The following is a 25,098-nucleotide window of genomic DNA, read 5'->3' on the forward strand; positions in this document are numbered from 1 at the left end:
TAAAGTCTTAAGAAATTTCATATGAATTAGCACATTATCCCTATTATGGTGTGGAGAAAAAGTCCCAGCTTTCAGAGTAGCTCAGTTTAGTCCTGTTCTGTATTACACACTTATCAGACCTGGAAAAAAAAATGCCTGTGGTTTTGGACAACAAACTAAAACCTTGAATTATCTTTTGGTCCTATTATGCAATAAATTATAGAATTTACTGTCATCTCCTCCAATTATACAGTATGATGGGAAAGATGATAAATTGACTGAGGAGTGGACTAAAAAACTATCTTTTAGTCCTCTACAGAGAAAATTCCACGGTGACAGACTGTTTGGACAGGAATTTATGTATGTTTGTGCTTGGAAGACAATAAAAACATTATTTCCATACTCTTCAGGAAACAATCCCTTTTATTGTAGAGAAGTTTGTATACACAGATGCAATGTATTTACAACCAGCTTTTCTCAAACAGATGACTGCTTAACATCCTTCACAAATCTGTCAAGAATGAAAGAAAATGAAGCTCAGAAGCCCAGCCTGCCAGCACAACACCCAAATTCAGATTAATTCCCAAAGACACCTGTAATGAGAGTAGATGGCAGAGAGATTCAGAAAGGAAAAAAATAGGACTGTGACAAAGATCAGTGGATGGTTTTCAGGATTGGTTCATTCCAAGGCATTGCTTAGCTTGATCTCAGAGTGGATAAACCATGAACTAAAATTTCAACAAGCAGATGGGGACCTGCCTTTGCCAGGGGTGTGGGAAGGACAGGCAGAAAGCATCTGTCCTTTCCTTCCCTTCCCTGGCTTCTGCAAGAACAGCTCACAGTTGCAATCTCTGTGAAAAGGATTTGTTGGTCCTGTGTTCCCCTGGAAAGCTCTTTTCCAGAAAAAGTCAGGAAAAGTTCCACATTTCTTCAGTGAGCAGAATGGAGTCAATGCACTAAGGGTGAGGACAGGAGGGTTGGACTCTGTTGTAGCGTGTTGTTAAGTTTCTTGTATTATTCCCCCATTTTATGTATTGTTCCCCCCTGTTCAGTGTAAAATGGTTCTGCCCTCCCCAGTTTTCCCGCCATAGCCCTACCTTAGGTTGCTATGGTTACCCCTGCCCTTGGTTAGTGTCAGTTACCCACGTTACATAATTTCTCCTCCCGCTTTTCCCCTAATAAGTAAACTTTTCCTCCTCCCCGGGCCCAGTCAATCACCCCCCACTCCTCCCAGTTTTCCAGAGCCTTCTTCTCACTGGGGGTTGTGGTTGGCTGAGGTCCCGGGGCCCCTCCTTTACTTTGTATTTATTGGTGTCCCTATTATGTCAGTTATGTTAAGCTAATCCCCCGACCTTCTCTGATTGGTTTGTTGTAAACCCCTCCCTTGGTTTCCACCTCCCTTTATAACCCTTGTTCCCCCACTGCTCTTGAGCACTCTCTGCTGGTTCTTGGTGCTCCGTGTTGGTTTGCCAGAGGCATTAAACCTGTTTGGACCCCAGGAAGTGTCCGGCTCTTCATTCTTCGACCAATCTTGCAGCTTTCTCCAAGACCTCATCCCTGCAGGCACAGCCCAAGGCCTCTGATGCCGAGGGGTGCCTGAGGCAGTCAGCCCTGGGGCCCTGCCACCGGGACTGACTCCCCCTGCTGCCGTGGGCTCTTGGTTGCCCTCTCGGTAGCTGGACTTAAGGTCTCAGGCCACGGACTGCTGCAGGACTCCCATGTCAGCCCAGCCACAGAGAGATGGCACCTTGGTGTCTTCTGGTGCCCCTCCAAACTGACTCAACACTGCACTGCCCTTTCCTTGAGTGCTGTGCAATGGCACCAGCTGAGCCTCAGCCTGGACAATCACCCCAAATACAGAGGAGACAATGCAGATGGAAACAAGGAGAGATAGAGACACACATTATATTCCCTTTTTGTGTTTCTTTTCAATTAAAAGTAGAAACTTCATCAAAACAAAAAGTTACACGTGCAGGAGGCACTTCTCTAGAGAAGAAATAAATACCTCACACAAACATTCACGGGTGGATGAGTCCCATGAGAAGGATTCTCAGTACAACCAGTTCAGTCATAAAAGGAATCTATACCTTCACATTGATGTATATGAGAAACAGACAAAACATAGCTGCTGATGCTAAAGGAATTACATGCTTAAGTTCCCCACAGGCTGGGAACATGTATCTTAGAATCTGCATAATTTAGTTAACACTCAGCAGAACACTGCAGTATTTACAGGCACATTCCGATGGGAAAACATTTGCATGTTGAGTGTGAAAGACACAGCTTTGTCACCTAATCATGGGACTTTAAAGCAGGGATTTTGTGACCTCAAAATACTATTTGAGAAGTTAGTGGAGAGGAAAAAGGTGTGTAGGTGGGTAAAGAAAGTAATCAGAATTTGCTAACCTTTTTTTTTTTTTGAGGATTAGAATGGTTTCAGGCTGGGATGAAGTGAGTCTGTGTAGACCACAGGTTCTGGCTTGTTACACATAGAGTGTTTCATCTATTCTCATTTCCCACAGTTATCCTTCCCAATTAAATATGTTTCCCATTAGCCAGGTTGATGAGAATAGTGCATAAGACTAATTCTTCTTCTTGCAATCATCATCATCACTCATAGCATAGTAACTTCAAAAATACTTGCAGAAGAGGAAAGAATTGGAATGTCACTTTTTTTGACTTGGTCTGTATTCTGAAGTTGAATGTGGGCATCTGAGAAACATATTTGTAATGTTTTGGAAGTTTTACAAATTAAAAAATAAAGTTACACTCTGAACCTGATTGAGAATGCAAAGTTCTACTAGCACTGTATGTCAGACATGGTGGAAAAAGCTATTCAGTGACAACTGTAACCCTAGTGCTACCCAGAATTATTCTGAAAACAGTTCACTAGTTTCTGAAACTACTGTAGTTGCAGCAAATTATTAAAACTATCTACAGAATACAAGTCATACAATTTATGTTTCAATATGTCAGCAAAACAGTGAAGTGTAACCCACAGAGGTTATATCCTGGAAGTGAAATTATCAAACTATTGCTTCAATGTCTGTAAAGTAAAGCTATCGTCCCTGGGGACACAGCACTCTCACTCATGCTGACACATAAGGTGGTGGTGGATCTTTAGCAGCTCCATTCACAGGATCATCATATGGTGGTAACAGGACCTGCACGAAAGGAAAGAAGTTTTTATTTTTAAAAAAGAAGTCAGATGAGAAAATCAACAGAAAATAAAACCCCTAAGGCCTTGTCCACAACCAACCAATCAAGCAAACAAACAAAAAAAAAATCCACACAATACAAACTCCAAAACCAAAAAAGAGTAAATTATTAAGCAGGAGCCGAATAGTTAGGAAAAGAAATAATATTAGCTTGAAGTTCCTTCTTTTCAACATCTATACTGTTTTCATTATGAAAGAAAACAGATTTCTTCTCATTTCATATGAGTAACAGCTTGATGTCATCAATTCACTGCAGGTACCTGAATTTGCTCAATCTGGCATGGCAGTGATAGTGGCTGCTGCTTCTGCAGTTCTCCTCTGTCAAGAGTGCTAAACCTTATCTCCTGGAGGAGTGCTCAAACTGCCAGAGCGAGAAAAGTCCTGAAAACCTCTCCTTCTGAGCCCTCCCTGGAATAGCTAATCATTTTTTTGGAGTGGGGAAAAAAGAAAGTAAATGGAGAACAAATTACCCAATGTCTAAATAAATCTCCAGATTTATACTTCTGGAGTACTCAGCTATGAGAAAGAAGATCTATACTCCCAGAAGCATTTCAGTGAATCCTTCAAACATCTGACAGCAATTAGGAAATTAATCAGGTTTAGTCATATATCAACCCCATCCACTGCAGTCCAGGCAGCTTTCTAGGACATGGGAGATGCAAGTTCAGGCCACACAGGGCAGAGGAGAGATTTGAACCAAGACTCCTACTTGTTTAGGAAAGCATGCCTAAACAAGCAATTTTTAATGGCACCTGCACTGACATTAGTTAGCTTGCATGTGAAGAGACAAAGGAGGAGTTGGTCTGTGAACCCCAGCAGGGAGTGAGGATAAAATAAATGTCTGAATGAAGAATGAGTGTACATTTCCTAAAATATCTCAATAGCAAGTAAGAATATTACTGAAGTGTACTGTCTGAGATACTTTATGCAGCTGATGATAAATTATTCATAATGGAATTTCCAGATTTATCAGCATTGCTTCTTGGTCATTAAAGAGCATGTAAAGGTGATTGTCTAGATGTACATAGGGAATATCTGTAGGGACTTCTGCCATGAGAGGATTTCACCAATTCTTATATAAGTTGATAACCTGCCTTCTACAAAGAAACATCCATAATCATTCCTTGTGGACCTCAACCACAACATGCAAAATCAGTAGGAATTGTTCCGTAGATTTAAATAGACTTTGGAACAGGATTTTGTGGGGTAGTTCCAAGTGTGATTCACATTATACTCATGTGAGTTTACAAACATGCATTGATGACCGTGTGTTCAAGTACATCTGTGCATGTTGTTAAGATTACAGAATGGCTACCTTGGCATCTTCAGCCCTTAATCAGGAAAGCTTCATTACTTAGAAAAGGAAATTGTCAGAGCTGTTGCTCTTCATTAATACCATATGTTTGAGCTTGCAAATGCAGTATTTTATGCACTACATGATCTAAAAACCCTCATAGTTGAAAAGCATTTAATAAATTATGTCACCCTTAAAGGCTGCAAGCATCTTATGACTATTTATCTAGTGAAATTAGAACAAGATTTAGAATTTCAAATATATATTATGATAAAAATCATAAACTTATTTTGCAATGTAACCTCAGTAAATCACAATGCTGAAGCATGTTAACTGTAAAAAGCTCTACAGATAAAATCCCCTCCCTAGCACTGATCCCTAGTTTAATAACAGGATTTCTAGTAAAATCCTCATGTTACTAAAAAAAGTTTCTCAAATACCCTGAAACATGTTCATTAGTTTATTATGACACAATATAATTAGTTATTAAATCTGACCTAGAGATTACTCTGAAAATGAATGAAGTTCCCCTTGTGAAGATTTAGCTGTCTTACTGCACGTTTGTAATGCTAAGCCCCAACCTGTGATCCATTTCTTCCAGGTTCAGAGTCTGTTTCATCAGGTGTGACAAGAAGTGACAGCAGGCCCTGTTATCCTAAGAGCTGTCCATCTTCCAGGGATAAAGATGAGCTGACAAACAATGGATGAACCTCTTCCTGTGCTCTGATCCTCTTAAATCCATGTGTCCTAAGGCTACTTTGTTTACATCAGTATTATTACTTCAGCATTGAGGTTACTGTCATTTCCAGTAGGTCTCCTGCCCTGGAGAATTAATGATATGAGTGAACTTCTCCATTCCCTTCACTCTTTTATGAAACAAAATCTGGTAGGAGAAAAGCCTCCTGGTAAGGCTTTTACATCTTGGGAGTAAGCACTCCTTCATTCTGCAGACCCAAACCTCATATATGGATCAATGGCCCTAAGGGCTCTCAGAAGACACTTTCTCACTTACCAACAATTCAACAAGAGGTGAGAGGAAAGAGGAATGCCTGTGGAAGTCTCAGCAGCTGCAGGCACACAGTTTGGGGCAATTGGGAGTGGGGCTGTGGGGGAGCCTCATCCCCAGCGGGCACAGCTGTGAAAAGCAGGTGAGCAGCATTGAAAGCAACGAGCCATGGAGTGCCAGGTGCACTGAACAATCACCAAAGGGAACAGAGGGCACACAGGGGTAATGCATGTAAGATGAAGAATATAAAAGGTTGAGCAAAAGAACAAGAAGGACAGCTGCTTGCAGCTTTCTGAAGTGGTATGGTGTCACTCTGTGGGTGAGTTCTTAAAGCCTTCTGGAGTTATATGGTGACACTGTGTGTGGGTGAATGCTTAAAGCCTTCTGGAGTTGTATGGTGACACTGTGTGTATCGTGGCTGTCTCGGCTGTGATGCTGTGACAGACAGCAAGGAGATAATGCATTGCTATGCCTCAAACACTAATGGCCACTCAAGTGGGCAAGTTGGAACAGAACATTCCTGGAAAGGTGGGACATACAAAGGTAGGGCAGCCCCATTCTGGAGCCAGTTCTCCTGTTCTGTGGTGACCACACAACACGCAGCACAAGTGCAGAAACAGGGTCAAACAGTGGTTATATTCCTAGAGAGGACTGCGAACCATCAAGGACCCCAAACACCCCCTGACTCTTTTTGGAACTCTCCATCAGAAAACTCTGCGTGCTCCATAGTGTTGCATCAGATACAAAAAAACTCCTCCCTGGAAAGGATCTGGGTGTTCCTCTGCTAACTTGCAGGTACATAACCTGACAAACTTTTTGGTTTGTGGGTCCCCACCCTCAATGGAACACAACTGTAACCATTACTTTGACCACAGACATTGAAATTACAACTGTCAGTTCTTGTCACTGGATCCACAGGTGGTTATGTCTTTCCTCTCCACTATCTGCTCTTAATGATCCATCCATCCATAATGATCCTTCAAACCTAACTAAAAACCTTATATGATGGCTAATGGAAGCAGATAAGTGCTGTGAATATAAATCAGCATAGATATTCAGGCAGTACATTATGCTCTCCAGAGACAGAAAATGGAAGCCAGTCACTGAGCCAAAGGGTGAATTCGGAAACTGGAAAAATAGAAACTCACTATTCAGCCTTATCTGTGAATCTGATTGGAATGGATACAGTCTAAATTGATTGACAAAGTACAAAAAATATGTGCATATTTTAGGTATATAGTACCCAAGGCTGAATCTCCACTCAGACAGCTGACACATTTTGTTTCACAGGCATTATGTTTTTGCATTTTTTTGTTGTGAATTGAGAAAAATATATGAATGTTGCCTGAGTGCTGTGGGAATCATGTTTGCGGAGTGTTTGAGACTGTCATCCACAAGTTGCTATAAAAATTATGAAGGACACTCATTTTTTGGTACTCAGCGATCCCTATGTGAAGACATTCTGGCTTTTTTCAGTAGACCAGCAAGAAAGTTTGGAAAATTAAATAGTTGCAGAGTTCAGTCCTATAGTATGCCTAAAATCTAAAGGACAGAAGCTCCTAGCTTATTTCACAAGCCCTATAACTGCATTCATTTTATTTAAGAAGCAAGTACCATTTTAACACCATCCTTTAAAATGCAGCCAGATGTAACATTACTCACTGTTCGTACAATAGTTTGGTGTAAAAGCATCACAGAGAGACACTGAAATCAGAGCTCTAGGGGGATCAAACCAAGAGGGCTTAAACCCACAGCTCCAGTCTGCCATATGAATGCTCCAGATACAAGGCTTTCAGCTGGGGAGGGAACTGGGGCTATGTAGCCCTATGCTCAAGTGGGACAGGGAATGCTGAGTACTGGGCTTTGTTCCCAATAGCATTTAAGCATTTTGTGATAAGCAGTCTTGTATAATATGCAGAAGTAATCCATAACTGACCCATAAGAAATCCTGTTCCTGACTTAGCTGGTGTCATCTGAGTGGTTTGGTTAATTGTATTACATAAGCATCTCTATTATAAAGCACATGATACAGAATGACCTCCTCTGAAAGAAATAATTACCAAACAAGTTTGCCAATGGCTATAACATATTCAGTTAATATAAGCATATGTCATTTCATATTTTTTACATCCTGGTTAATCTGGTTTTGAAGAATAAGTTTTTTAAGGCATTGCTTAGAAATATATCTGAGAAGAAACACAGGTAAATACTTGTATATTCAAAAAGTTTGTAGCTAATCTTGTCCCAACAGTGTTGTTTGTTTCTTTCTTTGTTTGCCTGCTTTGGGGGGCATATTGCATTATTTCAATAATCACTCCTCATCTTTGCTGCTGATTCCACATTTACTTGAACTTTCAGGAGAAAATTTTCTTTCTTTAGCACATGTATAAGTTTTCTCATATTCCTGCAGTGATTCCTGTTTGAACTCAAACTCTTAGATCTTCTCTTTCTAAAGGAGAAAATGTGCTCGGTTCTGTATGAGTAAAATAGAGTAGATCAACTGATAATTTCTGCAATAAAAAGATCAATTGATTATTTATAAGATCAATTGATTATTTCTGCATTCTCACTCAAACCTCACTGAACTCAACAGAAATCTTTATGTGTATCCAGAGAGTTTTGGATTGCTTTTTCCAGCAGCCATTTGTATTCTCCACTGGATGGAAGGGTACTGTTGCTGCAAAGATGCTTTGAGTTTGAACAGCATTCTGTTTGGCTGCTGTATGAAACCTTTGGGAGTTCCCATGACAAAAAGCCATGTTGATGTCTTGTTAGAAACACACAGAGCTCTATCATACTTTTATCCAACACCTTCTTAAATGCCAAAAAAAGGCTATAGATTAAAAAGGTCAATGGTAAGTACTGATGGTTAGAGTGAGCATTCACGATGTTTTCTCAAACTTTAGCTTTTCTGTAAAAACACCTTTGCTTTATGCTGAAGGACTTCAGGTTGCATCACACAGATGACAGTGACAGATGACAATAAATAATTGTGTGGAATTAGGGTCATTTCTACTGCAATTTACTCCTGGTCTTGTCCTGGTCCTGTTGCTATTGTTTGGATCTCTGACAAATCATTTAACTTTGCCTTAGAAGGATCTCACATTTGTAAAACAGGTGTATTATTTGTTACATCTTAAAAGATGTTGGAAACATCAAGACAGAGTCAAAACTCCCTTGGATGATACTTGGATATGACTGTATGACACAGGTGCTAAACTGAGGAAATATTTACAAACTGAATATGTATTTGCAGAAATTTCAGCCTATGCCTGAAAATGTTTATCCCAGGCTCTTCACCCCAGCTCTGTATGTGCTGCACATAATTCTTCTGCAGAAGTGACCTTTACATTTTAGACACCTAAATCCTTAGGGAGGGCCAATGTGAGTGTGTGGGGAGGAAAAGAAGGGAGGGCAAAAGGAGCCCCAGGTCAAATACCAAGTGTCAGCGGGCTCAGGCTGTATTTTCTGTTTATTAAAAAGAGAAGGGAGAGTACAACCACAGGGTGAATAGTGTTAGACAGATGGGAAGAATGTGCCAGAATATGCCAGTGCTGAGTGCAGTGCTGAAATAGTCACTACATGCCTTTCCTAATACAGGGTATGTTTTCTCCTTGGTACAGCACAAGGCTGATGCATCAGGTTCAGAGACAACTGAACTGAAAGAAGAGGTTTTAAGCAGCACAAGCCTAATTGCACCAGCCCTCTGCTTTGGGTTCATTTTATCTCAGTGATTCCAGCCATGACCAACAACCAACTTGCACCAATCTGACACCCCTGTGTGCTTTGGAGAGGGTTTAATGGTATGCAATCACATTTACTAATTTCATGTTTACTTCCCTGCTGTCCTGTCATTTACCCAGCCAAGAGCAGTGGAATTTCCTTCCACAGCTGTGGTGCTTTGAGGAGCCATTAACTGCAACCTAAAGCACGTTCAGCTGCAGTGAAGCAGCATCCAGCCTACAAACAGCTCTAGAGGGAAGGCTGCCATCAAGACCACCTGTCCCATTCAAGATGGTCCCAAATGTACTGTCAGGCTCTTGACTACACAGATGTTATGAAGATCACCTGGGGAAAACAGCAGATGTCTGTGTGCATACACAGCTATAGCCAGCTGATTGCTTCACTCTGTAGGCAGGAAAGGCTTAGGATAATTCTCCCTTTGCAATGTTTGCCTGTCAAGTTTGACAATGTGTTTTTTTTCTGAGCAGTCTGAGCTTACAAAGGAAAATGTAAAATTAAGGTACATTTTTTTTCTTAAAAATTTCTGAAATCCAAATCTCTTTAATTTAAGCTCTGTTGTGGAGACTCGAGCCACAAAGTGGTAGCTATTTCCTTTAGTACTTTGTGTGACAATGAGGTCTGGACTATATGTAAATATCACTGATTATTTAATCAATTTTGTATTTTATTTGAAAGTAAATAAACCTATTAATGTAGCACTTGTTTTACTTCCTGTACAAGATTCACTGGAAGCTACTAAATATAGGGATTTTATTGAGGCTGACCTTCAAAAGTTTTCAACATTTCTCTGTATAGGGGGAAAAGAAGTACCATTTATCAAGAGTATCTGAAGAAATATGTTTTTTCTATAATGAGTATCCAAGAGTTCACAGAATCAAAGAATATCCTGAGTTGGAAGGGACCCACAAGGATCATTGAAGCCCAACTCCTTGCCCTGCACAGGACCATCCCCAAGAGTCACAGCATGTGCTTTAGAACATTGTCCAAATGCTTCCTGGGCTCTGTCAGGCTGATGCTGTGATCACTTCCCAGGGGAGCTGTTCCAGTGCCCAACCACCCTCTGGGAGAAGAACCTTTTCCTGATACCCAATCTAAACTTCCCGACACAATTTCAGGCCATTCCCACTGGTCACCAGAGAGAAGAGATCAATGTCTGCCACCACACTTCCCCTTGTGAGCAAGCTGTAAACCACAATGAGGTCTCCCCTCAGTCTCCTCTCCTCCAGGCTGAACACACAAAGTGACCTCAGCCACTCCTCACACAGCTTCCCCTCCAGACCCTTCACCATGCTGGTGGCCCTCCTTTGGACACTCCCTAATAGCATCATATCTTTCTTATATTGTGGTGCCCAAAACTGCACACAGCACCCACCAATGGAGAAACAAGAAGTATTAAAACTAAATCCACTGAGAACTCAGTTTTCTATTTAATCACTTAACACAAATTCACATTTTACAGTGACTGTATGAAAAGACTGTCAGCGTTCAGGAGAAGAGGGAGCTTTCTTCCAGTAGTGAAGAAAGAGGAATAATAATAATAATAATAATTCTGTGGTGAGAAGCAGTCAGATGTTGCATACAAGGCAAGCACTGGAGACAGAAGTAGGGATTAGCTTTTCAGAATGCTGCAGTTAAGCACTTGCATGTAGGAACAGCTCTCCTGGGTAAGTTTAAAGGTCCATCCAGATACAGAAATAAGTGGTGGATGATAAAGAAACAGAAGTGCAAGACAGAACAATGAAAGAAATTTAGAAAGAGCAGTGCAAGCATATGTAGTTACAACCTGCCCAGAATATTCTCTAAACTGTCAGAAATTTGATTTTCAAGGACTTGTTGGGCTACTGGTCATAGAATGATTTTTTTCTTTCATTGATTTTTCTAGCCTGTACTTCAGTCCATGCTGATGTCTAGCACTGCAATGTCCCGTGGTAAGCAGACCCAAAGCTCATCTAGGTGTTTCATGAAGAAATGCCTTTGGTTTGCTATGAAACCTGCCAGTAGCTGTTTCACTGAGTGTCCCCTAGCTCCTTTCTAAGTCAGTGAGCACCCCCTCTGCCACTCATAACTGTAAGGACCTCTGTCAGGTTCTCTCTTGTTCTGCCCTCTTTCATCTCACTAAAAGTCCTTGCTCCCCTGCAGGGCAGCCCCCACTTGCTTTCCTCATACCAAGAAACCCCCTTGACAGTTTTGGGTCCAGGCTGAAGGGAGAGCTCCAAGACCAGGTTTGTGGAAGGTGCTGGGGAGGGAGCTGACCTGATTTGGGCTCAGCAAAGTGGCAGCCACTTTCACCCACCTGACCTGGTCAGATGGTCTTCCAATGAAATCAACTGCCTTTAGAAGCAATTCTTATAAGTAAATGCTTATAAATATCTGCTTAAAATGTGCTTGTTTACAATGTAAACGCATGCTTTGGTCAAATGAGTCCAGTCAAAGCAAATGTTTCTGAGGAAGTAATAGAGCAATGTCTAAAAAATGTTCCACTCGTTCTCTTTTGATTCTTCCCTGTTCCCAGATAAGAAGAGCCCTGGGTATAGGGCAAAAACCAAAGCTTCATATCTGAGTCAAATCTTATTTAATATTAAGTGAGAAATGTTTGACTTTGCTTCATACACAGATGCTGTTATGGTTTCGTTTGGATGCTTTTGCTTGAAAATCTGTCCAAAGTATGCTAGTTAATTACTATTTAACGATTTCATTACATGTTGTCTTTCAAATAAATCCCAAGAAATCTTCCTCTCAATGTGGACAGGAAGTATTTTCATGTTTATATGTATGTATTTCCTTTAGAAACCACACTAGAATGATTACAGATGGAGTAACTGGAAGCAGAACAGCTCAGAGATAATTTATAACCCCATTCAGCAAAGAAATGCTCCAAAATCATTTGAGCAAAGTTAGAGCTGCTATGGCTTTTCTTTGGAGAAACTGCTTGTTTATTCCAAGCCACCAGCTCTCCAAGACACTATTTAGGAAACTTTACATGAGTTTATGAAATTCTGTAATGAAGCAGCACAATGTTTTCAGCACTCTAGATAGATGAATAAATGTATATATTTCTAGGATACAACAATCTTTAGGGACAGACTGTGATTACCCTTGTGTGGGAAGAAAATTGAATTGACAAAGGTATTGTCTTGTTCCATCATGTGCAGTCTCACAAAAGTCATGCAGAATAATGGTGTAATTACCCTCTCCATTCAGAGGCATGGAGCAACACCCTCTTCAGGTCACAGACATCTTTGCTACATCTTGGTCAGCCTCATACTGCTGCATCTCTAGCTGTACATCATGATTGTGTACAGGCAGAACAGCATTATTTTTTCAATTTTTCCTTTTTTTTGTTTTCAAAATGAGCACTTTCTCAGTAAGCCCATGCTTTCTCAGGGTATGTTCATTTACAAGTCATCAGTACTGAAGACATTGAAGCATACATCTACTCTGTGTAACAAATGGTTGATGTCCTGAGTGCAGAAAACTGAGAGATCACTACTCTTTCAGTGGACTTTTTAATTACTAAATTACCTCTCTTTCTAACCTCATCTTTTACAATTACATCATGTATTCCACTCAAGTGTTAACAAGACAGAAAGCTGGGTATAGCTCACATGGGACACCCAAATTGTTGGGTGTCTGATGATCTCCCAAGAGTGTGGTTATCACAGCCATGCTTACATTACAGATGCTGCTGGAAAGGCTCCTGTCTATATATAAAAAAATCTATTACTGTAAGTAAATCACAACTGTAAAGCACCTGTCAGCCAGAAACTCCCAAAAACTTTTGAAGATTTTCAAAATTTGGTGGATGAATACCCACTCAGCCTTGCCCTTTCTGAAGCTGTGTCTGTCCCAGAGTTAATTTAAAGCAGACCTTGCTTTCCTCACTGCTCATAAGGCAGAGGAGCAAAGCCACAAGTGCTGTGCAGTTTGGAACAGACCACAGTGGACAGCCCTGTGTCCATAAAGAGTCCCAAGGGATGCTTGGGAAGAGTGCAATTGCTCTAAGGGAACCACTAAAGTGAAATGCAATGAGACTTAAAGCCCCAAAGTTAGGTGAAACCATCAACAGCCACAGAAGGACAGACAGGCCTCCTGGCACTGCCAAGCACGGGCAGCTGGGTGTCCCTCCCTGGCAGGGAGCGTGGCCTCCAGGCCATCTCTGAGAGAACACAGCCACCCCTGAGCCACCAGCTGTCACCACTCCCCTAGCTGGGGCTCCTCAGCATCTGAGTGCTTTGTGGGGCTGGGAGAGCTTTGTCAGAGCCTGGGGAGGGAGGGAGGGATGTGTGAGGAGCTCCTCCTCTGCTCGGCCTAGGCCAGGGCTGTGCTGGGCAGTGCAGGAGGCTGTGATGAGGTGACACCAGATGAGGCAGTGCTGGAGCTGCAGCAGGACCACGCCTGGGGAGAGCTCTGCAGCAGGGCAGGGCCCCTGCACAGGCCAACTCTACAGCTAAAAATGAGCCCCAGCATGGCTCATTTCTGCTGGGACTCTGCCTCACACCCTGCTGCAACTCCCTGCTTGAGCAACACCTGCCTGAGCAAATTCTCACCTCCCCCGTCCTTTGGTGCACAGTGTAACTATGACTTGAGCCTGACCTGGAAAATTCACACACAGCTCAGCTTAACACCCATACACCCTGGGCAACAGGGGTTTAAGCTGTCATTGACTTTTGCTGCACTGATATGTATCCTTGGAATTATAATGAAGACTTTGACTTGTGTTTTGAAGCCCAAAAAGCAGCAGCTGTCAGATGGTAGTGAATCAATCCCATTAGGATAAAATGCACTAAAGAAAGAAACACTGCAAATTTCTAAACACTGTTTTTTTCCTACATTGCAACATACCCAATTAGTGAACCCAAAAAGATTTGGAAGATTTAAATTACATGTCCCCATTTCATGTCTTCTTTTTAATCTAATTATGAACACTGAGATAATATTTGTCTATTTTATTGTAAATCTCTCACAAATTGTCACATATTAGTTCCAAATTCCAATATGTCCACTGCAAATAAATAAAAATTTTAAATCTTCTTAAGAAAATAGATAAACATGTATATTTTGAACTTGTAATTTAGCTCACAGGTAAATTTATAACTGCCATGACAAATGAAAATGTTTTGAAAATCTTGTTTTTGAACTTTAGAGGGTATTTGCTCCAAATTGACATTGTTAATAGTCCATTCCAAACAGTACAGCTGGCTTCTGACAGCAGCTACCTAATAATAGTTGAGACCCAAAACAAGAAGTGCAATTAGCCGATAGCACTAAGCAACAAAGAAAACAGGCAGCATGAAGTAATTCTGACCACAGGGAATGCTGGATTTTAATTTAAAAAATCTTCCGTAAACAGGGAAAAAGTGGAAGCAAGAACTGAGAATAGATGATAAGATGGAAAGTTAAAAAAAATTAGAAAAATAAAGGACCAATCTCTTCACTAAGATTGAAGGTCAGCTGACAAGGCATGGGACTTCACTGCAAGTAGAATATGAAATGCTGAAGCAGCTGAAGAGCTGTTTGTTGGCAGATACAGACCATCATGATACTTTTCTGCAACTCAGAATCAAACAGAAGAGGAAGAACTGCACATGTGGCATGTGCATACTACCAAGATGTGAATGGTGGCATCCATGGGGATCTTGAGCCCTTTGAAGATTCTCTCATAAAGAAATTGCTTGTGTGGTTATGTTTACAAAGTGCAATTCTGAAGAAAAACAGCTCCAGCATTTAAACCACATTTCTAGGTCTCATGTAGACTATTACACTGGATTACTAATGAACCATCCCCTTTACTTATTGCACGGGATAGTTCTACTTATATCCTTTATTTCTTGTCCCTGATTCTTTCTCCTCTTCTCTATGTCCTGCTTTACCTGTCTTTCCTCTTGCACGTTTTACCAGACAGTTTCCAATAAGGAAGATCAAGAGTCCTCTGCCTGGACTCCACTGGGGGCCCTGAATGCGCTCAGAGAGTCATGCCAGGGATATTCATTTTGGTGGTGTCAGCTCATTTTGAAATATTCCCCTGGTTTCTATTCACCGCAAAAAGATATTTGTGATCTAGTGGCTCAGTAACAGTTTGTGGCACACAAACTGCCACACAAGACCAGCTACCTGGTGAGCATTGACAAGGTTGTAGGATTTTTAGGGAAAACATTTTTAAAGCAGAATTTTTCTCTGAGCTGTCTTCTACTCTGACACATACCATCCCAAATCTGGCTCAGCAGCTGGAAACCACAGGTTCCAAAGCACCTATCAGAAATAAGAGCTCTTGCTATGGTTTATCTGTCTCTGGCATCCATCTCGTGCTTCAGTCTGTTTAACTGGCATGAGTCTAAGGGTCCTTCCCTCGGTCCATAGCCAAATTAATCACCAAACTAATAACACAATTATACAAAGAATGGCTCTTCCAACTTTACCAAAGAATTTCTTCCTGTGCTCAGAGAAATCATCCAGCAGGAATGAAAGATCTACCTCTGCACTTCTCAAACAGGTCTCCTCTTGCTTTGAGAAAGGGAAAGCAAACAAAAGTGTTGACCAATTAATTGCAGGCTACTTAGTTGAGGTCATGTCCACAGAGGGAATATATCTGCATTTTTAAAAAAGTAACTTATTAACCATTGTGGATAAGTGTATGTGAGATAAAATCTATTGAAGCGATTTTATAAAGCACATAAAGATCTAAATCCCACTTTGAAGAGAGATTTACAGCTTTACATTTTATCCCCACTGGCAGCATGACCGGAGATGAAACTTCCATTGATTGGCTTCAGTGAGAGTTAAAAATAGACAGACTGAAATCCCCTCGCTGTCCAAGAGCACAATAGAGCTGCTGCTGCTCCAGAGAACAAATGTCTAACTTTGGGTTATTTTCTGCACCTCTACACTGGCAATTTTTCCAAACTGGATGAACATTTCCATGGTACTACTGTGAAAATTTAAACCTGTGTGGAAAATTAACCCTCAGCCATGGTGCATTTGAGAAGGTGGCAGGAGAAAGCAATCCCAGATTGGGAAAGGGGGAAAAAATAATCCTCAGGTTACTATGGATTGGGAAAGTGGGGCAAGCAATCCTCAGATTACTGCAGGGCAGCCACTTTACTGTCATGGCAAAACCTCCTACAGACATCTCCAGAAACTGAGAGAAGTACTGGAAAAGCACTTAGGAGGAAGGAGATCCATATTCCCAAGAGACTCTGCTGTGACTAATGCACACAGCTGGATTCTCAGGTCCTCAGGAGCATGAGTGTCACATCTTCCCCCTGCCTGGGGTCCAGGCCATTCCCTGCCCAGCATCAGGTGGCCCTTTCATGTCATAACACAGCCTGTTGATGGAGCCAAGCTAGGCAGATTCATGTGGTGTCAAATTTTGATCAAAGGTCACAGAAGGAGGATCTCTCACCCAGTGGGCAGCAGGAGTTTCCCATTCACAGCCTGCAGCAGGAGGAGGGATGTTTGCTCCAGATGGCACACTTGCAAAAAGGATGGCTTAAACCACTTACACTGAGTGACAAAAATCAGATTATCTGGTAGCTGATAAAAGGTTAGTTACAGATCAGATCTATGAGCATTATTTATAAGAACCAGTTTGACCAGGGGAACTAACTGGAAATTTCTGTGCTGAGAACAACAGAGCAAATGGGCAGCATGAAGCAATTCAGACTACAGGATTGATTTTAAGACAAAATGCTCCTATAAAGAAGAAAGCATTCAGCTCTGGAGGCCTCATTATAAGTAGGGCAAGGACCTGTAGGAGGCAATCCAAAGGAGGGCCACAAAAATGGAGAAAAGGAGGCTCCAGGGAAACCTTATAGCACCTTCCAGTATCTAAAGGGGATCTACAAGAAAGCTGCAGTGGGACTTTTCATAAGAGCATGTAGTGATAGGACAAGGGGGAATGGCTTTAAATTGAGAGTAGGTGTAAATTAGACATTAGGAAGAAATTCTTTACTGAGAGGGTGGGAAAACACTGGAACAGGTTGCCCAGAGAAGCTGTGGATGGCTCATTCCCAGAAGTGTTCCAAGCTAGGTTGGAAGAGGCTTTGAGCAGCCTGGTCTAGTGGAAGGTGTCACTGCCTATGGCAGAGGGGTTGGAACCAAATGATCTTGAAGGTCTCTTCCAACCCAAACCATTCTGTGATTCCATAATACTTAAAATTTTTACTCTAAACTGTAGCAATTACACCCAGCCTCATATTTAAACTTAGATTTTTACTTCCATTTGTACAGATTCTTTTAGATTCTTGCTGATGACAAGTACATATCAAAAAACATCCCTGAAGATGAGAACATACCCTGCAGGTATGACCTGCAGCTCTGTTGGAATTCGGGTAGCAGGTTTGATTCTAAAAATGACATATTTATTTCAATAAAGAGGGCAGAGATTGACTCATATTTGTTAAGAAACGTGTAGCTCATGATTTAAAGGCATATTGGTATGAAGAAGCCCTGCTGAAAGAAGTTTCCCAGCATTCATAAAAATGAAAAAACATCATTTTAATACAAAAGTACATTTGAATGTTGGGAGAATATTATACAATTACACAGACTGTAGTGACCTATCACAGCATTTCAAAATTTTGTAAGGTTTCCTCAAGAGCTCTAAACTCTCAGAGGTCCTCAGTATTTCACTTTCAAAGTCCTTTTCTTCCATGCTTCATTTTGAAGCCATTTTAAACCAACAGTGTTGTGCCTGCATTTTTTCACGGTCATGTGGAGCAGGGTTTGTGTATGTTTCGGAATGCAGACATACATGCAGAGAAAGATAATCTCCTTAAGTCTGTGATTCCAGGGGGTGAACAGAGGGAAGAACTGTCTTCTGACTCACCGTGGAGAATGATGGGGATTTAACCCCACACACTGTCATTCCTCCTGAAGCTCAGAAAGAGCAGAGGAAAGAAAGAGGCTGCTCAGGAGCACATCAGCTCCTCCATCACAACCCTGAGTGCACCGTGCTCGTGGGCGCCCATGGAGCTTGTCAGGGAAGGATGTGAAGATGATCACCCTGTGTGTGATGTGAAGGTGATCACCCTGACTAGAAAGAAGTAGCCAGACATGGGTTTGAATGAAGCTTGCCTCCACCTCAAATACATAATTCAAAACCCAGGCTGTGAGTGACTCTCCTCTTGCCTTCCTCCTGAGCCTTTCTGTACTCACAAAGAGGAAATTTTCAGTGACTTTTTTTCTGGTTAGCTGATAAATTCCCACACAGCTCTTTCTCATTTAATGTCATCTTATTGAACTTTAGAAAGATGCATCATACCTTACAGGAACAGATTCTCACCTTATTAAAATTAAAGGAGTGTAAATACTGGGGAAGGAAAAAGAGTCCAATGGTCAGAGCCCTAGCTAGGAATGCACAACCTTTCTCACTACCTGCTTTTGCTTTAGATGTCTTCTAAGAGCAAGATAAGCAAAGTTAAATAAAAGGTTCAGTCCAACAGTGTCATCTGTGAAGGGGATAAAAGGGCTTCCTTTTCCCACAGAAACATTTGGTTATTACCAAATACAAAAGTACTGAGAAGAGCTTTGGTAGCCAGGCATCTCTAAAAACAGTCTTTTGTTTTATGAAGGCAGCAGTGAAGCAGGTGGTTTTAAGGTAACTTTTAAAAACTAAGTTTAGTTTCTCAGATAATGCAGCTGACACTCTCTCACTGCTGAGCCTGCTGGCTCTGTGGGTTGTAGAGTCAACAGTGTTTGAAACTGAGTTACAACTACCTACAGGCTGAACAAAAGAGCTATTAAAATCATTTCACATTAAATTCCTGGGTTTTTTCAAAGTAGATTTCAGTAAAGAAAATAGTAGTACTTCTTAGCTCTCAATAAATCCATGTTTTTATACTTAAATGTCCTGGTTTCCAGCTGTGATCATGGTCTGTAAAACTTCTTATGTTTTTCTTGAAGCTTCAGGTATAGAAGACAAATACCTACACAAGAATTACATATTTCATGTAAAAGTAGTGATGGTTTTCTAAGCCCTTGTGGCTGCATGGGAATCACTCATTCCAAAGGATTACAGTTGACAGTCTAAAACCTCAGTGCGTGGAGACCACCCACAATTAGGAAAACCTGAGCAAGGCAATCCTGGGATTTCACCCAGATAATCCAGAGGACCAAGTTTGTGCTGCTCTCATTCTGTTGTGTAAATGGTGTAAAGAGCCTTGTTCCATCAGCCCTGGCTCACAGAGCCGCCGGGTGGAACGGAGCAGCTCCATGGCAAAACCACTGCAAACAGAACTGGCTCTTTTCCAGAGACCCCTTCTTCCCATAGTCCTTCAGTGCCTTCTGCAAAAAGCTTAGCAATCATGTCTTGCACATGTGCATGTAAGAACTAAACTACTATAAAGTGAACCTATGCCTTCCATTCTTTGAGGTTAAGATCTGTTTATTATTTTCTTTCATGTTGATCTTTGTTTCATTTGGTCTCCTTACCATACAAACCCCATCATGCACTGGGAAATGAATTACTGAACTTCTGCTGCCTTTTAGTTCCTCTCTGTGAGTTTGTAAAGCACTACACCAGATGTTAAGTGTCCTAAATCACAGCTTCTATAGATAAATCAGAATTTCACAGCAGGTGTAGACCATGGCATCCTTGAGTCCCAATCAGTCCCTCCACAGTCCAGATCATCACACAGCTGGAGAGCTCAGAAATGGAGGTCATTCCTGGGACCACAAGATAAACTGTACTTTATGATTAATGCAGATTCTTTAACAGATAATATGCATAAAATAAAACCAACATTTTGCAACCACTGCATGCTAGTCCCCTGAGTTTCAAGCCCAAACATCACCAACAGATGAGGACTGCCAAAGGAATTAAGGTAGTTAAATAAAGAGTCAGAAACATAAAATAAAGCCTTTAAATGCATAATAGTACACAAATGTTTGCCATGTAAGATCCTTACCGCAGTGTCATTGGTGGTGATGTACACCAGCACATCCGAGTTGTTTCTGCCATTGATGTATCGGTAACAGTTCCACACACAGCTTATCAAGTACCCCTGCAAAGAAAAGAGATTTATTATTCTGTGCAGAAAATAAACCATGCATGCTTTTCTGATAGAGCATTTCCATTCTTTGTAAGCATGAACATCAGCATGATAGAAGCATGGGACAGTCACTTCCCTGGTTGCAGTGAGAATGCCTGGGGGCTCTGTGAGTAATCCAGTGTCATTCCCCATACTGATGGCATTGGGGTTCTTTGGAATTGGGAAGGTTCTGGGGACACCTTATGGTGGCTTTCAATATATAAAGGGAGCTTACTAAATCAATGTATTCCATGTGACTGGAATGGTCTGGGGTCTTGGTATTCTTGCCTGACTAGGGAAAATTACCAAAGTAAAAGCTTTTATTGACATCTTAAGTTATTTCTGACATTTTAAACATTGTTAAAAATACTGGTGGGGTTTTTTTCCCAATGTAAAACAAAACCTCCAGTAATAGCAGCAATAAACCTACTGCAAGATCATAAACTTCACTGCTTTTGTTCTTGGAGCTTGGGTAGTGCTGCTTCCTGTCAAACAATTAGTTGTCTCCACTTTTTTAACTGGTTGGGCAGAATAGCCACCACCTCCTTCATGAGCAGGAGAGATTTGATGTGGAGGAGCTGGAGTCAGATCCACAGGATGTCGGTAACACAGCTGGCAGGACCAAAGCAGTTCTCTCTGGAGCTTTCTGCTTCCCATTGTTGGAGGCTAGGGTTTTACTTTTGTTTTCTTTCAAACCAAGACACCCATGTAGTCACACATGATGGTGATGAGGAGAACTTTGTGTTTTGATAGTGCCCAACTTATATTTTTACTTAATGGGTCTGCACAGAAATTCTTCCATAAACCTAACACATGTAGATTAAACTGCCAGCACTGAATTTGCATGTGTCTCTCACTGAGTGAGTCATACTTTTGTGACTCACTTGCACTGATGGCCTTCCAAAAGCCTCTTATCCCTTTGAGCTGCCCTGTGCTTCCTCTGTCTCCAGAGCTGACACACATGAGCTGTGTTTTTCAGGATGCCACGTGATTCACTCATGGCTTGCTTGCAAATCAGGAAGGTTTTTTTCCACCAGGGCTGGCTAAAATCTGGTAAATTTGCTTCCTCTTTTTTCACAGCGCCTTACAGACCCTGGATTGACTTACAGCTGTTGCAGACTTTGACAATATTTTTGGCCATCAAATGGAGAGAGCAAAAGGCTTCTGGAATGAGCTAAATCCCAAGGGAAGATTAGACAGGCTCTGCAGACCAAGCTGTGGGCTGTGCAGTCCCACCCCAGGCTACTGAAAAAAGTAAAGGCACACACATGGAGAACTGCATCTCTTCCAGAATCAAGTAAAATGTCATTGTTAATTTAAAGTGGTAATAAGTAGTTCAGCAGCTTTCAGTGTTCAGATACTATAGCCTGGGAAAGGCATAAGAGGCAATGCAGAACAGAGACTGAATATAGTACACTTCTGTGGGGACACAGCCTGTCTATATAAGACACCCTTTACATTAAGCCTACCTATTTGCAAAACTATTTCTATACCACTTCTGTCAAAATCCAGAGTGATGGAAGCCCTGTTTTGGATAATACAATCCTATCAGGGAGAAGCAAGTGGGAGATTTATTTTTTAATGCTCTCATTCCATGTGGTGAATAAAACACACTTAACCCCACAATGCACCTCTACAGCTTTCCCAGCTCTGAACCCTAGCTCTGCATGCACAGGCTGTCTCTCACTGAGTGAGGTATGTTCCTTGAATTAAGGAGGTCATCAGCCAGCTCACACCAAGGAACTGGCCCTGAGACACTGACCAGCACAGGGCAGAGAGTGGCAGCAGCTCAGAGCATGTCCCTGTCCATGTGCTCTGGCCATGTGCTGCTGGCCTGCAAACCATGACTCACAGAAACTTGTTTTCCTCAACCTGGAACTTTATTTAGCTCATTCCTAATAATTATTTTCTACCAATACTGTTGCACTGTTAAATGGGGCTCCTGATTCAGTTACCAATTTACTTTCCTGAAAGACTTGGCTGAGGTTTCTAATACTGCTATAAAATGTCTGGCTGGACACACAGTATATAAATACATTGATTTTTATCTCAGAAGACTAATGTTCACATTTGAAATTGGCCCTAGATTAAAGGCCTCCCTTGGCCTAATCCCCTTGAGTGGATCTCCTGCTTACCACAGCACAGACTGGTGACAGACAGTGACACCTTTTGGGGGAGGCAGCCCCAAGCAGCCACCACCAGAAAGGACAGGTGAGTAAAAAGGCTGAATGTAGAAACAGTCATTGTGCCTATTTCTAGCCAGCTTTTAGTCCTCCCCTTTGGATGGTGGGAAATTACTTGAGACCCTAAGGATCTGAAACTCACACAACTTTCTCACCCTGTCTCTCACTGCTGCAGTTGCAGACTCACCTGTTAAGCTGCACAACAACAGAAATGAACTGCAGACCTTTGCTCATCAGATGCCTGACCAGAAGACTGACCAGCATCTTTGTGGAAATTAGAGGTTGTTGTATTGTGCTGTTTCTTGCAACACAGCAAGGGAAAGTCTGTGCTGATCTGGGTCTCAGCAGCCCTCTGGGTAACCCCTCCCTGGCAGCAAGTGCAGGGTGAACACCACAGACCCAAGAGAGCCCCCTCAGGTTAGTAGCTGCCTGCACTGAATCCCCTTTGACTGCCCAGCTGCTTTGATTTTTCTATTTACAGAGCTGAGATGGGCTTCAGTCACTGGTGAAAATGAGATAAAGATCTCTACACAAACTGAAATTTATACGAAGATTTCAAATTATGCTAATGGAAGACCAGTTGACCACATGTACTTCCCATGTTGGTGTTACAGAGAGAGAAACAATGGGTTGCTGTGCTGATAAAATCTGGAATTAAATTCATCTTCTCAGCACACTAGAATGTGTATCTTGTGAGTTTAAAAGGGTTGTATAAGAACAATTGCTTAGAACTGAAAGAAATGCTGTAATTGGAAAGAATTAGCATTAAACCAAACCACTGCTCTCAACACTTTATATGGCATCTTACAGGGCCAGAACATCAGCTGTTGGCTCACAGTCACACACACTGAGGTATGCAATTTTAAGCAACTGATCCCTGTTTTAGAGATGAGTCTCCCATAACTATCCTGTCATCATCAGTGCTGGGACTTGTCCTAGGCCTTTGTGGAACAGGTGACAGCCTCATGGCTATGTACTGGCATTCCTGGGAGTGGGGACCAGAGCTGGGCTCTTGGGGCTGTGTTCATGGTCCCAGGTGCTGCCCAACAGCCCTGCAGGAAGGCAGGAGATGCCAGGTGATGTGTTGCAGGGCTCTCCCCCTGCCAGGAAGAATGCCCTTGGACTGAGGGCATTCACCCAAATCTCTCAGGGAGAACACAGAACTTCATTCTTATCCTTTCCCATCTGCTGAGGACACCAGGACATGCAGAGTGGTCTCACCTCTGGGCTCAGTACCTTGGAGATGCAGCTTACAGGCATGTTATGGAGAACACATCACACTGGCAGCTACCTCTTCCTACCTACTGTTCAGAAAGAGAAAGGCCAAGGACCAGCCCGTACTCTGAAGCTGCAGAGTGCTTGGGGCAGCCTGGGGAAAGGTTTGATCTGGCTCATTATATTTATGCTCATCTGAGCTCATTTGAGCCTAAGGAGCTTCCCCATGATGGAGAAGTTGAAGCCTCAATTGTTCTGTCTCAGAAGCTGGGAGAGCTGAGAGGACACGACTCAAAAGTCCAAACCAACTGCAGAGGACACAACTCAAAAGTCACAGTGTTGGCTATATGCAACTTGAAGTCCTGTGTATACAAATGCACATATAAATACATTTGTGCTGATGGATGTCCTTCCTCAGCCAGATAGGAAACATCTATGTTTCATGGTATGCAACTTCAGTTCAGTTTCTAGACAAATACAGTGAATGGAATAATGTACTTTGGTCTACTCTGAAAAGTGTTCTGTGTGAAACCACCTGAAATTCCCATTAGGTGCTTCAGATGCAAGTAAATTATAAGGACTAAAAAGGCAAATGCTTGTGTGTGGTTAGCTTTCTTACCACCCTCTCTTGTTCACAAACCCATGACTGCAAAACACAAACCCAGCATCTAATACTGCATAATCTTGCTTTCTGCTCAGTAGTGTTCTTCTCTAAGTGTAGCTTCACCCAAACCAAAAGTGTCATAATACCAAATACTTCTGAGGAATTAGGTGATTCTGTTTAGTATTTCCGGTCAGCTGAATGCAGCTTTTCCCACTGTAGCTTTTCCTAGGTCACAATGTTTTGGTTCCTCTCCCTATTTCTAGTTGAACTCCAGAGGGAGAGGAGGCATATTTTTTTATACACAGTACCTTTCCAGTTTCAATACATAAATGTGGTACCATCTGTTAAGTCTATCAGAGATGAAAAGTGACGCATCTGTGTGTGTTCACCTTTTATTTGATGGAGCAGATTCTGTAAATCTGCATAGCAGCTCTTCTGGAAACATAAGAAATTCAAATGAAAATGTTAACTGGACTTTAGCATATGTTTCTGTGTAAGTCACATATTTTGTGACTCATTTATATGATAATACATTGCTAGAATGAGCATTATATAAGCCACATACACTCTTGGAAAAAACATGTTTTACCACTTAAAAACAAAATGAGTCTTTGGCACTATTAATTTCTTAGGTTTCTTGTCTCTGTAGTAAGCATTTTTGCCATTCCAATTTTAGTTGCCTTTTTTTTTAAATAAGCTTGAAGCTTTATTGACATACTTAGTCAATGAAACACCAGACCCACACAGGGTAATATCAAGCTATAGGTTGCATCACGGAGCACATTCCCTGTGGAACCTCAAAAATCTATGGATTTATTAAATTCACAC

General features: G+C 41.6%; 1 protein-coding gene across 1 annotated transcript in view; it reads right to left on the minus strand.

The window, feature by feature from the left end:
• Positions 1-384: 384 nt before the first annotated feature.
• LAPTM4B (lysosomal protein transmembrane 4 beta) overlaps positions 385-25,098 on the minus strand; it is a 60,626-nt gene continuing 35,912 nt past the window's right edge. The window contains exons 6-7 of the mRNA XM_005479482.4: positions 20,146-20,241; positions 385-3,143 (exon numbers count right to left, since the gene is read on the minus strand). Coding sequence (XP_005479539.1) covers positions 3,069-3,143; positions 20,146-20,241 — 171 coding nt within the window. The 3' untranslated portion in view covers positions 385-3,068. The remainder of the gene's footprint in view (positions 3,144-20,145; positions 20,242-25,098) is intronic.

Source organism: Zonotrichia albicollis, chromosome 1 (genome assembly GCF_047830755.1).
Source record: "Zonotrichia albicollis isolate bZonAlb1 chromosome 1, bZonAlb1.hap1, whole genome shotgun sequence".
Lineage (NCBI taxonomy): Eukaryota > Metazoa > Chordata > Aves > Passeriformes > Passerellidae > Zonotrichia > Zonotrichia albicollis.